Here is a 17,564-nt window from a genome sequence, read left to right as displayed (position 1 = left end):
TGGTCCTAGTAGACTCAAAAAATGTTCATGAATGAATGAATGATCGGTAACGAGCCCACATGCATAATTAAGACCAAACTCTACTTCTCTCCATTCCACGTGCTTCTTCCTAGACAAGGCCACCATAATTGGTTGTCTGGATTTGCTATAGCCTTCTAGGTGGTATTTGTACCTCTGGTCTTGTGCCCTTAGAGTCCATCCTCCGCATGGAAGGCAGAGTGATCTTTCAAAAATGTACGTAATGCCACTTCATTCCCCTGCTTGAAACCCTCCAATGGTTTCCCTCTACATTACAACAAAATTCAAACTCCTTACCCTGCAAAGCCCTTCATGATCTGCCTACCTCTAACATCACATCTCCTGGCCCTTCCTTCCTTACTCATCACGCTCTAGCCACACTGGGATTCCTTCTAGGCCTTTGCATCAGCTGTGTTTTCTGTTCAAAGGGCTCTTGTCCTGTTTTGGAGTGATCTTCACATGACCATAACTTCACCATAAATGTCACCTCCACAGAGAGGCCTTCCGTGACCTCCTGGTCTAGAGAACCTTCCCCAAACACTATCTCATCACCTTTCCTTATTTTCCATTCAGCCCCTATTGCTGCATAGCAAACTGCCCCCAGACACTTTGTTTTTATTACATCTCATAATTCTATGGATTAGGAAATCAAACAGGGGACAGTGGGTACAGCTAACGTCTCTCTTCTCTATGGGGTCTGGGGCTTCAGCTGAGATGACTGTAATGCCTGGGAGCTGGAGCAACTGGAAGCTGGCTGCTACCCCTGCCTACATATCCATACGTATCTAAATTGCTAGCTTGGGCTTCCTTCCAACATGGTGACCTCACAATAGTTGGACTGCTTACATGGCAGCCCAGGGTTCCAAGAGACCAAGGCAGAAGCTGCCAGTGCTCTTTAAAGGACTTGGAACAATTATAAAGTCCCTTCTGCTATACTCTATTGATCAAAGCAGACCCAGGTCAACTCAAAGGAAGGGCCATCTCTAATATGCCAGAACCGTATTCTGGCAATAAGTCATTTTCTCATTAATTTCTCTGTTTACATGTATAGATTGCTTATTGAGCAAACCGTGGGAGCACAAACAAACCAGTTTCTTTCTCTCATCATTGCTTGTAGATTAACTATGTTGATCCTCCTTTTCCTGTTTCTTAATAGCATCTTGGGCAGACCTTCTAATGTTCCTGTCACTTTAATTTATTAAAGGTCCAGCCCTATCTAGGCTGGTCCATCCAATTTAAGACTAAGCCCTTTCTCTCCCCTGGGCAGGGCCTGGACTTGGCTCAAGGGAGTGGGGAGAGGCGTAGTCTGCCCCTGTACTCCTCTCTATTTTCCTCGCCAAAGTCCCTTTCTCTTTTTTCACAGGGCCGGGAAGGAGAAATTAGGGGAAAGTTTCTCTTCGCTGTGGCCATTTCTTCTCCAGCTATGAATGTGCCTCGTATGACGGGCGTCTAGATGCCCACTCTCACGTGGGTGCACTGCACACTACAGGGCTACCCCACGCACTGCTCCCTACTGTGTGCCCTTTCCAGATCTATACCTGACACCTCCACTCAGCTACTGTCCCAACCCTAGGTCCACAGCCTCGAGCCTCTGGGGTTTCCTCATCTGCACGTATCCCTCTTGGGAGAACACGGGAAAGGAGGCTCGTGGCCATTCACCTTCCCCTATGTCCCCCTGGAAACTCCCGCTGGAGGTGCTGAGGTGTCCCCTCTCCCCATCCTCTGTTACTCACTATTCAGTTCTCCATTCCTCCAACTCCCAGCCAGCTAGCACATGGGCTAATCTGAATGACAAATCCAGCTCCAGGGAGACGAGAAGGGGCCAGCAACCCAGGTCTCTGGTGACCTCTCCTCCTTCTCTCTCCTTTCCCCCTCCCTGGTCCTCCGCTTATGGAGACTGAGGAAGGGGATGCTGGGTGATGTTTGAGCCTAGCAGGATTACTTCAGCCATCTCTTAATAAATCCTGTAGGCAGATGTGTCCAGCCCCAAATTGCTTCTTCTTTGTTTTAGAGTGTGGGATACTCAAGACCCCTTTTTCCTAAGTTATGGTCCAGTCTCCAATTTGAAAAAGAATAAAGTCCACCCAACATCCTTATTGGACCACGATTATGGTCTGTCTCTCCACTAAATACAAGATCCATGAGAGCAGGTCCTGGGAGTTTTATTTCCCACTGAGTCCTTGGTGCCTAGGACAGTGTCAGGTACACAGGTGGGGCTCCACAAATATATAAAGAGCAAAGGAAAAGGGCCCTCTAGGTCCTAAATGATTTGAAAGGACGGCCAGTGTAGTCAGGTGGACAGTCAGCTCCTTTCCTACTGACTCCTGCTGTGAGGCTCTGGCCCGGATGCAGACTTTTGCTTCTGGCCTCTGGATGCTCCCCTGGTCTCTGTCTAGTTCTCTACAGAGGTGGCTGGTCTGGGTGGGGAGGCAGACCTCCATGTGGGTGACTTGTGAATCTGAGAGCCTTGGAGATGCTGCAAGGGCTGCGGTAGGGTCCCTGGGGCCACATCAGAGCCTAAGGGGGAGGGGTGCTCTTCTCAGTTCTCAGTCTGTAAGAGGCAACGGCTCAGAATGCGTACAGCCCAAGAGTGGAGAAGCTGGAGAGAAAGTGCGTTTCTTCTGCAAAGCGTGTCCCCCGGGGCTGGCCCACCCCTACTCTGTGATCACCAGCCAGAAGCACATTCTGACCAGACTGTCCTCCAGGGGGGCCCAGGCCTCGGTGAACAGACCACCAAGGGCCTCAGCAGGGCCTCCCCACTCCACCTACCTCACTGGAGCGTCCGTGGCTTCCTTCCAAAGCCTGGGGCGGGCCCCTGCCCCCGGGCCTTGTGGCTTTGTCTGAGCAGCCTGCAATTAGAGAGAACAGGGAGCTCCCCTTCCCAAAACACAACAGGAAAACAAACACATCTTGTGGGTCAAAGGCAGAAGGGAATCAGAGAGTAAGTGTATGGGATTGAAAAAAGAAAAAACATTTTTTTCTCATTTCATGCCAAGGTGTTCAGGAGGAAGACAGAGGAAGACAGGAGGTCAAAGGAGGAAGAGATCAGGCAGCATCTGCCAATCCCTGCGTTCAGCAGCCAGTGTGGGTTGGAGGTGGTGCAGTTCAGTCCCCCAGGGCCACAATCTGTGGCACCTGGGAGCCCCCATTCACTCAGGGTCCAGAGGGTAGGGCACTGGGCTGGGTATAGGGTGGCCCTGGCGGGGAGAGGAAGGGGACTGTGCTCTTGAATTTGAGGGTGATCGGGGTGGCTGGGGTCAGGGCCTCCCAAGTTTGGGGCCAAGCCTCCATCCTGGGAACCCCTCATTACGGGAGGAGTGGGCCTCAGGGTCGTGCCTAAAGCCCCTGGGAGAAGATGCCCCAGGGAGCTGCAGCAACAGGCTCGAGCTACCCCCGGGGAGCCCTGGAGCCCACGGTCCCTTTTACTTCTGTCCTGCTTCCATGTCCTGCTATTGCCCGCTGCTCTGGCCGACACACTCCCCTGGAAAGCTGTTTCCAGACTAAAATACTTTATTCAAGAGAATCTGGCTTGGTGGTCAAACAGCCACGCGGGGGCAGCTCGCTCCATGTCCAGCCTGGGGCCACTCTTTGCCTGTGTCCCTGGGAGGGGCAGGATGGTGACGCCTTAGCCGTAAAGAACAATGTCCCAGCACAAGCAGTGGCAAGATGTGAGGCCAGACCTAGGGGACAAGGAGTGGCCAAGGCCCCCAGGCAACCACTGTTCTCCACAGCTGAATGTTCTGATCTCCAGGGGTAGAGCTGCTGCCAGGAAGAGGGTGCAGAGCTGCTGCCTGCTCACTCTCCCAGCAGGGCCAGTGGGAGCAGGCTTCTCCACTCCCACCCCGGCCAGGAGCTCCCCCAGCAAGGGCTGCTGGTCCATGCGGAGCCCAAGGCCGGGGGGCAGGCGGTGGGTCTCCAGTCCTTCCCTCTCCAGCCCCCTGGTGACCCCCGGAGCCTCTGGGGCCTGGCCTGCCCCTCACAAAGCCACACGTCTTGCTTCTTCCCAAGCTGAAGCCACATGGGTCTGTCTTCTGTCTTTCTCTCACGTTCTGTTTAAGGCACTGAATTCCTGAGGGTCCTGTCCCTCCCTGCCCCTCCTCTTGGAGGGAGTGAGTCATTCAGCAGGGATACAATTGGCTAATAAATAGAGGGCAGGTGCCAGCAGGGAGGTAATAAATACACGAGCTGGGTGTGGGGTCTCTCTCCTCCGAGGGGCTGGTTACCTCCGGGGAACAGTATCGCCGCACCTGCCAGAGATCAAACACAGAAAGGGGGTATCAGCCCAGTGTGGAGGGTGGGGTCCCTCCTATGGGAGGGGGGACAAACCCAGAGGGGAAGCTTGGACAGGGAGCATGGGAAGCCTGGATCTCTGCTTGCACGAGGCCAAGAAGCATCTAGGAGCTACCCCTCACCAAGCACGCACCCAGGTGCCCAGCCCCGCGCTAAGCACTCTCTCGTTTACCCTTAAAAATATCCCATGAGGAAGGCACTATCATCCTTTTGCAGATGAGGAAACTGAGGCTCAGAGAGGTTAAGAAACTTGCCCAAGGTCACACAGCTAGTCAGAGACGAAGTCTACTTTGAACGCAACTTGGCTCCATGCACCAATGCCTTTGCTTACTCTGGGACAGCAGTCTTCAAACGAGGATATGGGAACCCCTAGGTGTACGTGAAGGTTTTCCAAGGTGTATGTACTGATGGTTTTAAAGAAATTCGTTTTCAGCCTTCCCATGTACTCTGCCTGAAAACTGTCTGTGTGAGAGGTCCGCTTCCCCCATCTTCTCCACCTGAGGTCTGCTTCCCACCATCTTGTTCCCAGTTGCCCTTCTCCCTTAGGAAGGAAGGAAGCATCTTGTCCATTCTAAATCCTGTTACAGTACTTTTCCCCAAGGTAAGAAGGATTCGAGGGGACACTGAATAAAATAACCATCTGAGACATTGTTGTAGGCGTTGAGAAAGGAAATATGGTGACTGACTGGGTAAGCAAGCATTTTGCAAGTGGGGTGGTTTCCAAGTCTGCTTTCAACAAAATTGAAGAACAGCTTAACCGAATTGTCAGTTAATCTGTCATGAGAAGTAATTTTTGTAGCAGATCGCCTTGAGGTTTTTGGCAAACAACTTGGAAGGAGTTCAAGTGATTGAGTGACTTCCAGTCCCATTTACCTGTTTATGTGAACATGGTTTTTCAGTCTTTTCATCTATAAAAAACGATGCACAGGAATGGGATTACTACTGAATCCTGCCTCAGTCTGGCAGGAGGTAACATTCGTTACTGAGTTCATTAACTAATTGAAAAGAAGTAGCTGCAGCCATCTCATTGAGGTGCATTCCCAATAGATGGGTTGTACTTCTGCGTTTAGCATCTAGTAAAATATGATGTATTTGTGCTGTTTTGATCAGTTGCTACTGATAATAATTATTGTGATAATTCATTCCAAGAGAAAATTGAATTTCGAGTTTTCTGCTCACAGAAAATTTAAAATAATTCAAACCATTGTTGTGGCAGATAAATATGACAAGGTGATAAATAAAAGACATTTGAATATTAAAAAAAATACTACATTAGGCTGAAATTCTGTGGGGAAAGTAAAGTGGAAAGACAAGTTCAAGGAAAAAAGAAGCAATGGAAATATTCAACTATCAAAGGAGAGCGTTCACGTATTTTTTTTTTGTTGCTGTTGTTCGGTTTTTTTAAGAGTGGATGATGGTATTAAATTAGGATGGCTTATTCCACAGGATACATTTGGAGAGTGATATAATGGCTTTATATTAAAATATTAATATTCATGATCGGCCAGAAGTTACATCCTTTGCAACTATTTACAATTTTGATGAAAAAGTTCAATGTCAACTTAAAAGTGAACAAGGGAGCACGTGAGTTTTTGAATTTCTTTCAAGAGATTCCCGAATGAAACGTTTGAAGACTGCTGCCCTAGCAGATAGAGGACAGGCCGCTTTCCATCTGGGGCTGCCCAGCTGGGGAGCCCCGCACTGACTACACTGCCAGCTCCTCCCCCAGTCGCTGCTTGGGCCCAGGGGAGAAATTAGTGCCATGTGCCTGCAGAGGACCCACCCAGAATCCTCCCCAGCATCCCTATCTTCACAGAGTGGGGTGGAGGTCTCCGCTCGTGCAGGGTTGGGCTCATGGGGTAGGACTTGGCCAGCCCCAGTCCCATGGCATGAAATGATTTCCTGAGTCCTGTTGGTGGAAGGAGACAGGCCCTGAAGGAGAACCGTGGTGTGACTGAGTTACTGTGCATGATGAAATCCTTTATTTTTACTCTTTACTCTCACAGATTTGGGTTTTCCCTTCTCTAATCCTGCTCTCCCAACACTCAGGCTTGGACTCCAGCCTAGTCCTCCGGATGTGAAGCCAAATGGGCAGGTAACATGGAGAGGGAAAGGGAAGCGAGTGGACCCCAAGGCTCCCTGGGAGGGTGGAAGAAATATTGGTCTGGGAGCCGGTGAGGGGCTACACCTTCCCCAGGGCCACCAGGAGGTAGCCCTGGCTGAGTGTTTGGACGTTTTAGCACTAGAATGTAAGCCCTGTAAGAGCAGGAAGCTTGTTGGTTTGCCCACTGACGTACCTGGCACACAGTAAGTGCTTAGTAAACGTAGACCGACTGAATGCTTGGTGGACCCCCTGACCCCTCATTCTACACACAGAGAAAAACTTGGCTCAGAGAGGTGACGTGACCTGCTCAAGGCCACACAGAAACTTAGAGCTAAGCCAGGACAAGAAGCAAGGCTTCCTGGTTCCTGTCCTGGTTCACCTGAGGCTTCCTAGGCCCTAGAATCTCTAGGTTGTGGCCCCCGACCACTGGCTTTGTCCCTCCCCGACCACTGACCCTGCTGGCAGGGTTGGGCTCCCCTCTGGCCCAGCCTCCTTGCCATCCCTGGGCCCCCCGCGCACTCACAGGTGGCAGTCTGTGTGTCTCTGCTTCTCTCTCTTCCTCTTCCCCCTGCCCTTGGGTCTCCTCCTGTAATAAGCCAAAAGCGTCAGGACAGAGTGGCTGGGGACCCCCATGCTAGGACAGGGGCTGGCAGGCCTGAGAACAGCCCGGTGCCCCAGCCAGGCTGCTTACCTTTCTGGCTTCATCTTCTCCCGCAGAGGCCTGGGAAAACAGAGAGGAGCAGGGGAGAATCAGGAAAGCAGTAAGCGGGGGCTCCCTGCCCCGCTAAGCCCCCTCGGACATCACCGGCGCTGGTCCTGTAGTTGGCACTGAAGCCACTAGGGGGTAGCATGGAGCTAGTTAGGGAGAGATGCCCAGAGGCCTTGGGGCTTCCGCTCCCACTCTAGCCTCTGGTGACCCCACCAAGAGAGGTGTGAATGCCCTCTTGGGGGTCCTCTCCACACCCTCTGCTCTCCTCTGCCTCTTGGCATCAAATCTGGGGAATGAGTCTGCTCTCTGCTGCCTTTCTCTGTTCACTTCCTTCCCTCGCATCTGCCCTTCCTTCCTGGGTGCCCTCTGGGAGTTTCCTCGCTGACAGTGAATGAGGCGCAAGGCCACCTGTCAGGTGGACATCGCGCCACCCCCCACCCTGAGGATGTGTGACGGTGCAGGCAACATCAGGGGGCCAGGGTGAAGGGTGGGGTGAGGGGAGCTGATTGAACGCCCCACAGTCACCAGGCTTGTCCTGGCTCTGCCTCCGGGCGCTGTGGCTGTTGACCCAGAAGAGAGAAGAAAGGTGGCCCTGTTGCCCAGCCCTCTGGAAGGGGACAGGGCCTCAGTCTCCCCTGGGAGCCAGAGTGGGGGCATGGGGCAGCGCAGCGACAGCAAGCTTTGAGGTCAGGGAAGACTCCCTAGGCTGGCCATCTCCCTTGGGAGCCAGGGCAGGGTACCAGCGCCTCCTGGGACTGCCTGGTCGTGTCTCTGCCATCTGGGACCAGTCAGAGACACTCTTGGACCCTCAGTCTTCTCATCTGTCTGCCCCAACAGAGAGGCTGTGAGGGCAAAGGTGATGTGGAAGGTGAAAGGTCACTGTCAAGCACTGTGCCCGGGAGGGTTTGTTACTGAACTGTTGTTATATGGCCAAGCCCTGGCAAGGGGGGACAGGAGGAAACAGATTGGGGCAGGGCCTCTAACAGTGGTACAGATCCAAAAGGGGTGGCCAGAGCCCAGGACAGTAGGCAGGACCAAGCCCAGGGCAGTACCGGGGCTCCTGGAGAGTGTGGTAACGGCCACGAGAGGTAGCAAGAAAAAGGGCAAGCTTAGGGGTTAGACAGGCTGGGGTCCACTCACTAGCTGTGGCAAATCATGTAACCATAGCAAGCCTCAGTTTCTTCATCCGTAAAATGGGACGACAATGGTACCTATCTCCTAGGGTTGTTAGGCGAGCTGGGACTTGGTCTCTCTTGCTCACCACTGTATCCCAAGGAGCTGGGACAGTGCCTAGCATACAGTCGGTGCTCAATGGATGTTTATTGAATAAATGAGAAAACACAGTCAGGTGCCTAATGCGTGGCGAGGCACAGAGGAGATGCACCATAAATGGTGGTCCTCCCCCTCCTCCTGCCCCAGGATAGGGCTCAGGACCTCTTGTCTGGTGTCTCCATCCATGGCCCAGGGGTACCAGGAGAGCACCTGAGCCCATTTCTCTCTTCCCTGTGCCTGGTTGGCAGTGCCAGGCCTGCTGCTCCTGGTAACTAATGCTCAGAGTACCCTGGGCACCAGCAGCAAGATGTGCTGGTGACAGGCTCTCCCGGGTGGGGGAGCGACTTTAAAGAAAGCTCCTTCCCTCTGCCCCTTCCCTCCCACCAGGGCTTGTCCGTCTCTGCGCGCCTCAGCCAGTTGACCCCTCCCGTGGGCACCAGCCTGGCCTAGAACTAAGTCCAGTCACTTCTTCCAGGGCCGTGGCAGCTGCCTCCCAGCTTGAGGAGGGAGATGGCGTGCCCTGAGCCTGGCAAGTTTGGGAGGGACCCTGGCTCCCTCCATCCCTGTGGTTTCTCAGTAGCTGTGGTCCAGCTGCTGGGGCAGCTCCCTGGGCAAAACCGGCTGATGGGGAGACACAAGCAGCTGCCACTGGTCGCCGATTTCCCTGGTCTCCCTCAACTAGGAAGCAGGGACGGGCAGCCCCTGGCTGAAGCTGCCAGGCTCGTGGGGGCTGTCCCTGCCACACCCGAGGACCCACCTGCACTCGCAGCGCACATGCTGAGAGAACGTCAGCTCCACGTAGGAGGGCCGGTCCCCAGAGCGGATCTTCAGGAGCTGAGGGGAGAGGAAGGTTGGGTGACTGGATTGGGGGCGGCCTGGGGTTTCCAATACTCCCTCCAGCCTCCCCTTGCATGAGGACCAGGCTCCCTATTTCCCACCAGCCTTTGGACTACACACCCTCATTTCGCTTTGAGTGTGGGGCAAATAGCCCTCCCGCCTGCATGTGGAGCTGAGGGAGGCCCCTGTCCCTCCCGTCCCAGGGCCACCAGCATAGCAATAGTGTAGGAAGGGGGCCCCTGCTCTGGAGGCAGCGAGACCTATGTTCAAAGCTTGGCTCTTCCACCTGCTGAGCAAGTGAAATAACATCTCTGAACCTCAGGTTCCTCATCTGTGAAATGGGAATATCACTTAGCTCCAAGGATCGAATGTTGAGGTAACATTTCTGAAGCACCTAGCATAGCGCTTGGCATTATTCAACTAATGCTCAAAAAACCACTGTAGGTGTGAGTGTGTAAGAAAGCTCAGGGCGTGAAATGCCAAATGTCCCTGGTATAAACAGGGACATCTTGAATCCGAACAGATTTCTTTTCCAACCTCAACCAGATATCCTAGGTCCTGGGGCAGGGCTAAGCCAGAGGCTGAGAAAGCTGGTAAGGGAGGAGGTGAGGGGGCTCAAAGCTGGGGCAGGGGTTCAGGAAGGAGGGGCACTGTGGTAAGAGGATAGGCCTGGGCGTAAGTCCCAGTCCTGTGACCCTGGCCTGCCCTCCTTCCCTCCCGGGCCCCCTCGGGGGCAGGTTCTGTGGCCCTCTGAGCAGCATGTGGACAGAGGGGCAGGCCCGGACACGAGGAGGAGAGCCCGCTTACCTGCATGGTGACATTGACCGTCTCCACTGGAACACAGTGCAGGTTCTCATCGCCACAGCAGCCCGTGCAGCGCAGCAGGGAGACGCAGGACGGGCTGAACATGTGCTCAACCTCGCCGGGGTACTCAGACACGATGTCCACCAGCCTCTCCAGGGCCCGGCAGTAGCTACGGCCCCACACTTCCTGGAAGGGCACCACTGCGAGGAGGCACAGACAGCTGCGTCAGGCCAGGAGGGGCCTGCTCCTTGAAGCCTAGGCCCTGCGGGTCCTCCCAGGTTCGGCCCACACCCCCTCCTCCAGGAAGCCCCCTGCCTATGTGAGCTCCCCCGGCTCTGAACTCCTGATGTGATCCCTCTGGGATGACAGCTGGACCTCCAACCCGTCTGCCGGATGGAAATCCCAGTGGAACGGAATTTCTCAGTGTCTTGAGCTCTCAGCTCTATTCTCAAGTCAGGGGCCGCATCTGCCTCGGTGCCTTGAAGCTTCGAGGAGCGTGCTCTGGCAGCTCCCCAGGCCCTCTGGATCTTTCTTAGCCCTGACCTGGTGCTTCCTCAGTCTTGGGGAATTGGCAGAAAACAGTCAGTTCTGCAAGACTGGCTTGCAGAGTCCCACAGGGAGGGTTAGCCTTCCCCTTAGTCCTTGTTTCCTGCCCACACTGGGCCAGCTCCTCTGCCTGGTGGCCAAGACTGCAGTCAGCAACATGCCCCATTCCCGTGCTCCATTTCGGTCAGGCCACCCTCGTGAGAGCTCGGGGCCACATCATCCTAATTCCCACTTGAGGTCCATGCTCCTTGCCCCCTTCTCGTTTCTGACCAAATAAAGCCCACTTCCCACTTCCCCAGGCCCGCCTCCCTTCCTCCTCTCCGAAGCCTTCTCCTACTTGTCCAGCGTGAACAGATGTTCCTTTTTTGAGCATAACTCAGCCCCAAGGGCTTGCCTTATCTCCGTCACTGGTGGCTCTTATCTTTTTTACAAGCAAGTTGAGGCTCCTTGAAGACACGGACCCAAGCACCCAGTAAACACAGGCTAAGTAATTACTGATTGATTAGATGAGAATTCACTGAAGGTTATCAGGGACATCCCTGACCCCCACGATGTCCTGGTGGTCTTGACCAGGAACTTCTGCGGGCTGATCTGGAGTCTCTCAAAAGACGTTGCTCCTTCAGGGGAGGGCCTGGGGCCTGGTCCCAAACAGAGGCTCACAGGAAGTGAGTAGCCAGAGCCAGGAGACCTGGCTTCTAGTCCTGGCCCTACACTGGCTGTGTGACCTTGGGGCGGTCACTTCACCTTTCTGGGTATATCAGTTTCCTCAGCTGAGGAAAAAGAAGAAGGTTGGGAATAGATGGTTGCTAAGGGCTCTCCCAGATCTGACAGGCAGTCTGTGATTCTGTGCACACAACCCAGCCCAGCTGTGAGACCGTGAGCAGAGACACATCTCCAGTCCTGGGTCATCCTGCTCTGTACCTGGTGGTCATCCTCAGCTGGTGGGGGAGGACAGGGAAGCTGGGCCACCTGGGGACGCTGCAGCCTCTGCCCTAGGGCAATGGCCTCTCCTAGCAGCCCCTCACTACCTTCCATGTCCCTTCCTAGGAGGCAGAAGGGGCTGAAGTCCATTCTACTGAGCCTACGAGGACGTGAGTCTCAGGGTAATCTCAGAGGAAAAATAAACTTCAGCCCTAGCAGAGGCCCTCGGGAAAGGCTGCAAGCCGGTGGAAAATACCCAAGAGGCAGTGTGTCCACGTGGAGCTGGCTGAAGCGGCCACAGAGCAATAAACTGTGCTTATCTGAGCGTCTGCTGCTCCGTTCTGCCCTGTCTGCTTAGGGGGCACTAGGGCTGGGCCCAGGGATGGGAGGGAGACCAGAGACCTCCCTGATCCTGCCTCTCCAGGCCACTGGGTCACTCTCCCTGGACCCAAGTGGGAAACAAGGCCCTCTCCTCCAGGTCATTCCAAAGCCCCAGGGAAGCCAGCCTTTGCAGGGAGAGGTCAGAGGAGCACCTCCCTATTGTAACTCTATGAGTGCGTGTTTAGTCTAAAACCTTCATAAGCACTACACAACTCTGAACATTTAATCTCTGCCTCGGAAAACATAAATAACAGCAGAGGGATAGCCAGCTGCCAAAGTGCCACAGAAGGTTCAGGGTCCTGCCCCGGGACCAGCCATCAGGGAGGGGGAGAGCAGCAGAGAAGGGGCACCCCGTCCCCCTACCATCCCGCAAGCAAACTCCACCCAGCTGGGCCATGGGGCCACCGCCAGGTTAAGCAGAGCCGCAGGGCCTAGGAGGCAGAAGGGATTTCCTTTCCCCTCACCCACCATGCAGACTGCGGCAACAGGACCCAGGCTCCGGGGCCCTGAAGCCCACCGCTTTCTGGGCCTCATGGCCGGATGGTGTTGGGAGAGGGCTGAGAAGGAGGTGGGCTGCGCCTGGTTTACCTGGCAGACACCAGGAAAGGGGGCAGCTCATTCCTGGGGCTGCTGTCTGGGTGTGTGGGAGAAACAGAGGGGGCTGGGCGAGGGGCTGGCTGAGGGAGTGCTGTGACCGCTCCCAGCTGTGGGCTGAGCCCCTCGGCAAAGAGCTCTGCTCAGCTGCTCCTGAGGGCAGCCCCAGACCTGCTCAGAGGCCGGGGTGCGGGGAGAGGAACAGGAGGCTGTGGCCGAGGCAGGCGCCTGGCTGCTCCCGGGGCCAAAAAGTGGGCTCTCGGCTCTCTTGCCAGCCCCTGGGTGAGCCTCCCGTCTGGCTCCAGCTGCCTACCACCCAGGACAGAGGAGACCCCAGATGGGAAGTGTTTCATCCTGAGAGCAAGCTCCTGGGGGGGGGGGCACTGGGAGGGTGGGGGGACCGGGCTGGGCAGAGCCACTGGCCACCAGCCCGAGCCCAGCAGGTATCCTCTTGGTGGTCACCGGTGGGGCACACACCCAGCCGCGGCAGGGGACACCCTGCTCAATGCCTGCTCAGCTGTGAGCCGTGGGGAGGCTCGGTGCCACGCGCTCCAGCTCTGTCACATGCACTGAAGAGTGTCCAAGGCTTTAGGTGACCCCAAGGGCCTCTGTGAGCCTCAGAGCCTTCATCCATAAAACGTGGAGAATACGAGTGCCTTCCTAGTTCACAGCTTGTGGCACAGAGTTATAGTAAATGCCTGATAATATTACCATGAGTAGTAATAGTAAAAAATCAACGTCTGCGGCTGCAAAGCACAGACCATTCTGTCTCTTGTCTGGTGTTAGGAGGGGATGGCATTTTCAGGATTTTGATGACTGGGGTCCAAAGCTCTTTCCCTGGTCATGATACAGGCTCCCTAATTGATCAGGATGACAGGTGAGCTGTCCTAATGGATCGACACTTCCCGGGTCCCTCCTCACTCGGGTCCCTGGGAGAAATATACTCCTGTGTCTCCTCCATGGAGTCAGAGAATCCTACAATCTGAGAAAAAGAACCTTAGATATCATGTAGTTTAATGCTCCCATTTTATAGATGATGAAACTGAGGCTCAGACTTCCTTGATAGCTGTTATCTGAAATATACTAAAAGCATCAAAAAGGCCATGGGGTGGAGGTAGGTGATGGGTCTCTCTCCAAATCCCAGAGAGCATAATATTGTGCCAATCCCAGAGGGCAAGCAGGGGGAGGGAGAGGATATCAATGAAATCAACGTCTGCTACCACCCCCACCTTCTCAGTGCCCAAGGGGCCTGGGACTCAGCCGTCAGAGCATGGTCAGGCCCAGGAGAGGCTGGCTACAGGCAGTAGAGGGAGGGTGTTCCCAGCTCACAGAGGTCACCACGCGTGTGCATGTGCATGTCCTTACATGCTCCCTTTCTTCCGTGGAAAGTGGTGTGTGGCCTGGCTGCACGTCTTGGAGAGGCAGGGAGGGAGGGGCAAGGCAGGGGGCCTGGCATGGGCCTCCTGCCTTCTGCACGTATGTCTCTTTGGCAAATTGTCTCACCCTTTGAAGATTCCCTCTTGATACAACCCTGGGTGGGGAGTGCCGGGGCCAGGGAAGGCACAACTCATTCTGTCTGTTTGTAATCAATGGAAAGGCCTCGTCAGGTCCCTGAAGCTCCTCCAGGGCTGGCTACTGGGAAGGTCCTCTTGCCCCTCCCTGGTCCTCTTGACTGCTGGACCACTGCATCCAGCTCACAGACCCCCAGCCTGGCCCTTGGCACTCATTGCCTGCACTGCCCTCCAAGACCCCATCTGCCCCCCTTACATCATGCTGGGAAGGGGCTCTGATGAACCCCAACCTGACGAATCCTGGGTAAACGGGCCCCAGCCCTGCTCTCTGTGCGCCGGGTGACCCTGGCCCAGGAAGACACCTCTCTAGGCCTCTGGGTCACAATGGGGGGATCTCTCAGGCCCTGACAACTCTGTCGGCCAGGGCGTCAGCCAGTTTGCAGACTCTCCCCAGCTCAGTATCAGCCTGCACCCACCCTTCCCAACCCTTCCCATCCTCTGCAGAGGCCCAGGAGGTGAGGACTTGGCGAGCTGTGCACCAGCCCCTCCAGCCCCGCCCCCGCCCCCTGGGCCCAGGCAGCTTACCTTCCACCTCTGATGAGCCGTTCGCAGCAGACAAGGCCCACTGCTGTGGACAGAAAGGTGCAGAGATGAGGGGGACCACCTTGGGCCTCTGCGCTCTGGGGCCCAGTGTGTCGGTAAGATCATAGAGGCCCCTCTGACTCTGAGCTCCTTCCCACCCGCTGCACACACTCTGCCCTGTCTCACGGCTGGCTCCTTCCAGGTTCAACGAGAAAAACTCAAGGGACCCTGGGTGGGTCCCGTGGATCCCACCCCGTCTCTGGCCTCAGTTTCCTCATTTAGAAAGGGTGGGAGGCTGGAAGCTTTTGGAGACCCTTTGCCTGCTCTGTCCCAAAGATCTGGCGATCCTTTGGGGTCTCCCTTCTACCCAGCCCCCAGGCAGCCCTGCTGGGCCCTGTGCAGCTCGCCTTGGCTGGGTGCCAGAGCCCAGGGGGAGGCGATCAGCTGGTGAGAGCCGAGGAGCTGGAGCGGGTGGCGCCAGGAGCCGGTGCTGCCGGTAAAGTGACACCTCTGACCAGCCCTGCAGCAGGCAAGCGGGCGGCGGGTGGCGGGTGGTATGGCCCTTCCGCCCCGTGGAACTGCCCAGCCCACCCACTTCTGGGCTGGGGCTCGGGACTCCCAGGGCAGTGGGACAGCGCAGTGGGAAGGGAGCTCATTGGCTTTGTCAGGATTTCGCTGCCCAAGCTGGCTCACAGCCAGACTCACCCAGCTCCTGGGAAAAGGGCCCTGCTCACTTCCCCAGGCCCTGCACTCAGGACCTCCAGCTGCCCATCCGGGAGAGAGGGCACAGTGGGACCCTTGTCTTGCCCCCAGCCCACCCAGGAGCCCTGGGCTCAGCCTGGAGCCTTGGTGGGGGCAGGGCCCAGCCTCCCCACCAGTAGTCTTTTCAGCCGGCTTTCCCTCCACCAGGCCAGGTCAGAGGTCCTGGGGGCGCCTGCCTGGTCACAGGGCCTCGACCCTGACCACAAGGCCAGGGACCCGCCTGGGATTAGTGGAGAGATGCTTTTAGCAAAGCCACCAGGGCTCCAGGGGCCAGACAGGAAACCTCCCTCCCTTCCCTGTGGCTTCCCTGCCCCCGCCAAGACAGACCCCGGAGCTGAGGTCTGGGACAGCCCAGCCTGCGGACTCCTCCCAGACGACGTGGTCCAGCCTGGCTCGTGGGAAGTGTGTGGACATCCTTGGAGGTGCTGCTCCCGGGAGTGGGTCTGTGAGTTCAGAGCCCCATGTCCCCAGTGCTGGGGGTGGGAAGATTAGGGAAGCCAGGCTGGGGCGTGGGGGTCTTACCTGGGGGGGCACAGCAGGCAGGGCCAGCCCAGCCAGGAGCTGCAGGAAGCAAGTGAACAGCCTCATGGCAGGCATCTTCTCAGACGTACCAAGCCAGGGGGCTCCAAGGGAAAACCACCATGCTCGTACCCCGGGGGAGCCCCTGGCACAGGAGGACAGGAGCTGAATGGGGGGCTGGGTGCCCCCCCTCACTGCTGCCCCGAGGTCCCTGTCGGTGGCCCGAGCATCCTCTAGAAGCCCTGGGGATTCTGGAGCCCGCAGGTAAGGCTGCGGCTGGGGCACCTGGTGCGGAGGGCCCGGCAGGGCCGGTCGGTGTGGGGCAGGCGGGTCCCTGAGGAGGGTCCGTCGGGCGCCCGGCGCGACCCCAGGTCCTCTCGTGGCTGGCGAGTGAAGATGCAGCTTCTTCCTCAGACAGCAGCTCCCTTCTGGGACTGAAGCTTGTCGGCCGCTGGGTTTCAGGGCCCGCGAGTGGGGGCGGGGCTGCAGGCCCGCCCCGCCCACCGCCGACGAGGCTCCAGACCCGAGTCCTAGGGAGCGGCCGGGCGCCGAGCGGGGCCAGAGGCCGGGCGGGCGGCGCGGACCTGAGCGAGCTCGGGCGGCAGTGCGTGGAAGGGGCCCTCCAGACGCGGGCTTCACCGCCCGGCGGAGCCCAGCCCGCAGCTTCTCCCGGGACGCTCGGAGCCTGCTGCCCGGGGCGCCGGCTGAGCCAGGCAGCGCCCAGTGCTGGCCCAGGAGAGGGGCCCCCAGCTTGGCTCCGGCTCTTCCAGGCCGGCCACCTTGGGCGGGGGCAGCAAGGTGTGGAGCCCAACGCCTGCGAACAAGGCTCCTGACATTAGGCCTCTGCAGAGATGCAGCTCCAGACCCCCAGGAAGGCAGTGATTTGCTCTGGTACGTCACAGTGCCACCTTATGCCATCCCCATAATCCTCAAGGGTGAAAGAATTATCAACCCTATGCTATAGATGAAGAAACTGAGGTTCCAAGAGTGCCCCTCCCTGTATACGTTGTACATACATATGTACTCCTGAAAAGTGTGTGTGTGTGTGCGTGTGCGTGTGCGTGTGTGTTTAACATACAGAGACAAAACTCATGCCATGTGGCTGTCTCTTCAGCCCATGCACCATCCTCCTGGCCAGGCACTCAGACGGCAGGCACCTGGCGGGGGCTTCAGCACTATTTCCTCTTGTGGCAAGGAGTTTTCCGGGCCCTGCCTGCAAGCCGGCCACATGTGGCTTGGAGAGTGGCCTACTAGTGCAGCATTTCCTCCTGGTCCCGGGAGGAGGAGGAAGTGCTCCGACATGGCAGGGGTCTGCCGGGAGGGGTCTGTGTGTGCGTGTCTCTGTGCCTGTGTGTGGGCATTTGCGTGCAGTTGTGAAGATCCACGTGTGCTATCAGTCTCTGTGTGGTCTGAGTGTCTGTGTGCATCTGCTGTATGTGCAAATGTCGCTTTGTGGGCGTCTGGTCTCTTGGTATCTCTGTATGCCTGTGTGATTGCGTGTGTGTGTGTGTGTGTGTGTGTGTGTGTGTGATGGATGTGCCTGATTTTTCTTCTGTGTTTGGAAGTGTGTCTAATGTGCATTCAGTGGGATTGTGAACTTGTATGCCTGCCTGTGTCTTTGTGTGTGTGTCTTCGTGGGTGAGTATCCGGGCCAGCTTCTGTGTGTGACTGTGCATCTCTGTGTTATTTGTGTATGCCTCCCACGGTCCTCGAG

The 17,564-nt window shown here is 56.5% G+C and overlaps 1 protein-coding gene across 3 annotated transcripts; it reads right to left on the bottom strand.

Moving 5' to 3' along the window:
• Positions 1-2,032: 2,032 nt before the first annotated feature.
• On the bottom strand, positions 2,033-16,263 carry PGF (placental growth factor). Of its 3 annotated transcripts, XM_079911675.1 has the most exons (9): positions 15,854-16,263; positions 14,573-14,615; positions 10,038-10,234; positions 9,151-9,227; positions 7,104-7,133; positions 6,936-6,998; positions 4,242-4,265; positions 2,788-2,867; positions 2,033-2,535 (listed from the first exon to the last, which is right to left on the bottom strand). In XM_079911675.1, the coding sequence occupies exons 1-8, from the start codon at positions 15,926-15,928 to the stop codon at positions 2,789-2,791; spliced, it is 588 nt and encodes a 195-aa protein (XP_079767801.1). In that variant the 5' UTR covers positions 15,929-16,263; the 3' UTR covers positions 2,033-2,535; position 2,788. The 3 variants fall into 3 exon arrangements, with proteins under 3 accessions (XP_079767801.1, XP_079767802.1, XP_079767803.1); XM_079911676.1 differs by lacking the exons at positions 2,033-2,535; positions 2,788-2,867 and having other exon boundaries at positions 3,137-4,265; XM_079911677.1 differs by lacking the exons at positions 2,033-2,535; positions 2,788-2,867; positions 6,936-6,998 and having other exon boundaries at positions 3,137-4,265.
• Positions 16,264-17,564: the final 1,301 nt, after the last annotated feature.

Source organism: Stenella coeruleoalba, assembly GCF_951394435.1.
Source record: "Stenella coeruleoalba genome assembly, chromosome: 2".
Taxonomy (NCBI): Eukaryota; Metazoa; Chordata; class Mammalia; order Artiodactyla; family Delphinidae; genus Stenella; species Stenella coeruleoalba.
The sequence above is the reverse complement of the archived record's forward strand: the minus strand, read 5'-3'. Positions and strand labels throughout refer to the sequence as shown.